General features: G+C 34.5%; 1 protein-coding gene across 1 annotated transcript; it reads left to right on the top strand.

The window, feature by feature from the left end:
* Window positions 1-795: 795 nt before the first annotated feature.
* On the top strand, window positions 796-1,501 carry LOC107753411 (membrane-associated guanylate kinase, WW and PDZ domain-containing protein 3-like; the record flags this gene model as incomplete). Its single annotated transcript, XM_016569546.1, has 3 exons — window positions 796-890; window positions 1,019-1,211; window positions 1,322-1,501. Coding segments are annotated over 3 exons (468 nt in total), but the record flags the coding sequence as incomplete, so codon positions are not given.
* Between the last annotated feature and the right edge of the window lie 345 nt (window positions 1,502-1,846).

Genomic DNA, 1,846 nt, shown 5'->3' with positions numbered 1-1,846 from the left:
AGGAAACTTTTATGTTACAGCACCATGTTGTGTGGATCTGTTGGAGTTGAAAATCAGTTAAAAATATTTGGCTGAATGCTTTATACAAAGTTTAAATTATTAAATATAAAGTGACAATTATGATATATATAATTACATTTTATTTGATTTTATGTATCTTATTTAAATACTTTTTATTTATTTAAAATACACATTCAGAAAATGTTTTTTTTTTTTGTAATAAAAAAATATTTTTTTATGTTCTAATCATAATACATGAGAAAATGGCACACTAGAGACAATATAATGAGAGCCGTGGGCAAATGTCTTGTTCTTGCACATATTACGCAATTGGTTTAAGTGTGTAAAATTTTGAATGAGATTTATGAGCAGAAGATTTTCAGTTCATTTCAATTTTTCTTTGTTAAAAAGTTATTGAATGGCTCTAGGAGACTTTGAATATAGTTTGTATGGGACTATTTTATGGTACTTTTTTCCTTTTGAACTTTACAGTCTGAATCACCAACAATTATTATTATTTTTCCTATTATTGCATGGAAAAGAGCTGCTGCTTAATATCAGCATTTGAGCATCATGGGAAAAAATATCATATGGTTTTCAAATGACATATTTGGGAGAGCTATCCTTTTAATTTATGATCTGAATGCAGAGAGATAGAAAAGGCCATATGCATGGTTGATGAAATACTGTTGCTTTTATTTTTGTTTTGTTTTTTTTGTGTGATGAATTGATGGATGTGATTTATTCCACATTCTCCAATTTATTTATTGTACTTCCATGTCTATTTGTATGCAGTACCTCACTATAAAGAGTTGGACGTGTTCATCAAGAGAGATCAGGAGACAGGCTTCGGCTTTCGTGTGCTTGGAGGAGAAGGCGTTGAACAACCAGTGAGTCCCTCATTCTTCTGTAACCATATTACTGGGTATTTATATTCATGGACTGTATTTATGTGATTTATCAGCAGATTGACTTTCTGTCTTAGTTCTAAAACAAGCTATCTGTCTAATTTCATTAGGTCTACATTGGTGCCATAATTCCCCAGGGGGCGGCAGAGAAGGAAGGCCGGCTGAGGACCGGAGATGAGCTCGTTGGCATCGACTGCATCACCGTGAAGGGAAAATCTCACAAGCAAGTTCTGGATCTGATGACTAACGCAGCACACAACGGACAAGTGCTACTTTCAGTGCGCAGGAAGGTCATTTACAAAGGCGAGCACTGCTGACTGACAGGCCTTAGACATAAAACCAGCACTGGATTGTAATTAACTGCCTGAAAAGCTTTCATTAAAGGTCAGTCCGTGTAATCTTCTGCTCTATAGATGCCCCGGAGGATGTTGGGAGTGGAGCGCTGACCCTTGTAAATGGCTCACCTCGGCTTCCACGTATCCAGGTGCCAAGCGTCAAGGACCAGGGGTCGTTTGATATCACGCTCCATCGTAAAGATAACGCGGGCTTTGGCTTTGTCATTCTCACATCGAAGAACAAACCGCCACCTGGAGGTAACAGCGGATTCATTGATGCACCAGCCAAATTCATTCGGCAAATAAACAAAAAAAAATTAGATATCATCATTCAAAGAGAACAAACAAATCTTGAAGATGTATTATTAAAATAAACATTTAGTACAGTTTTGTAATAAATGGCAGTTTAATAAAAAACATTAAAATATTTTACTAGTAAAAATTTAATTTAATTTAATTTAATTTAATTTAATTTAATTTAATTTAATTTAATAATTTTGGATCAATCATTACTTGGACCAGAATTGTTAGGTGGTTTTGTTCGATGGAATTTCCTCTTTATCGTCACTTTAGCCATACATATGTAAATAGAAGTCAATCGTG

The sequence above is a fragment of the Sinocyclocheilus rhinocerous genome, unplaced genomic scaffold (assembly GCF_001515625.1).
Source record: "Sinocyclocheilus rhinocerous isolate Xijiao unplaced genomic scaffold, SAMN03320098_v1.1 scaffold39943, whole genome shotgun sequence".
In the NCBI taxonomy this organism is placed as follows: Eukaryota; Metazoa; Chordata; class Actinopteri; order Cypriniformes; family Cyprinidae; genus Sinocyclocheilus; species Sinocyclocheilus rhinocerous.
The sequence above is the reverse complement of the archived record's forward strand: the minus strand, read 5'-3'. Positions and strand labels throughout refer to the sequence as shown.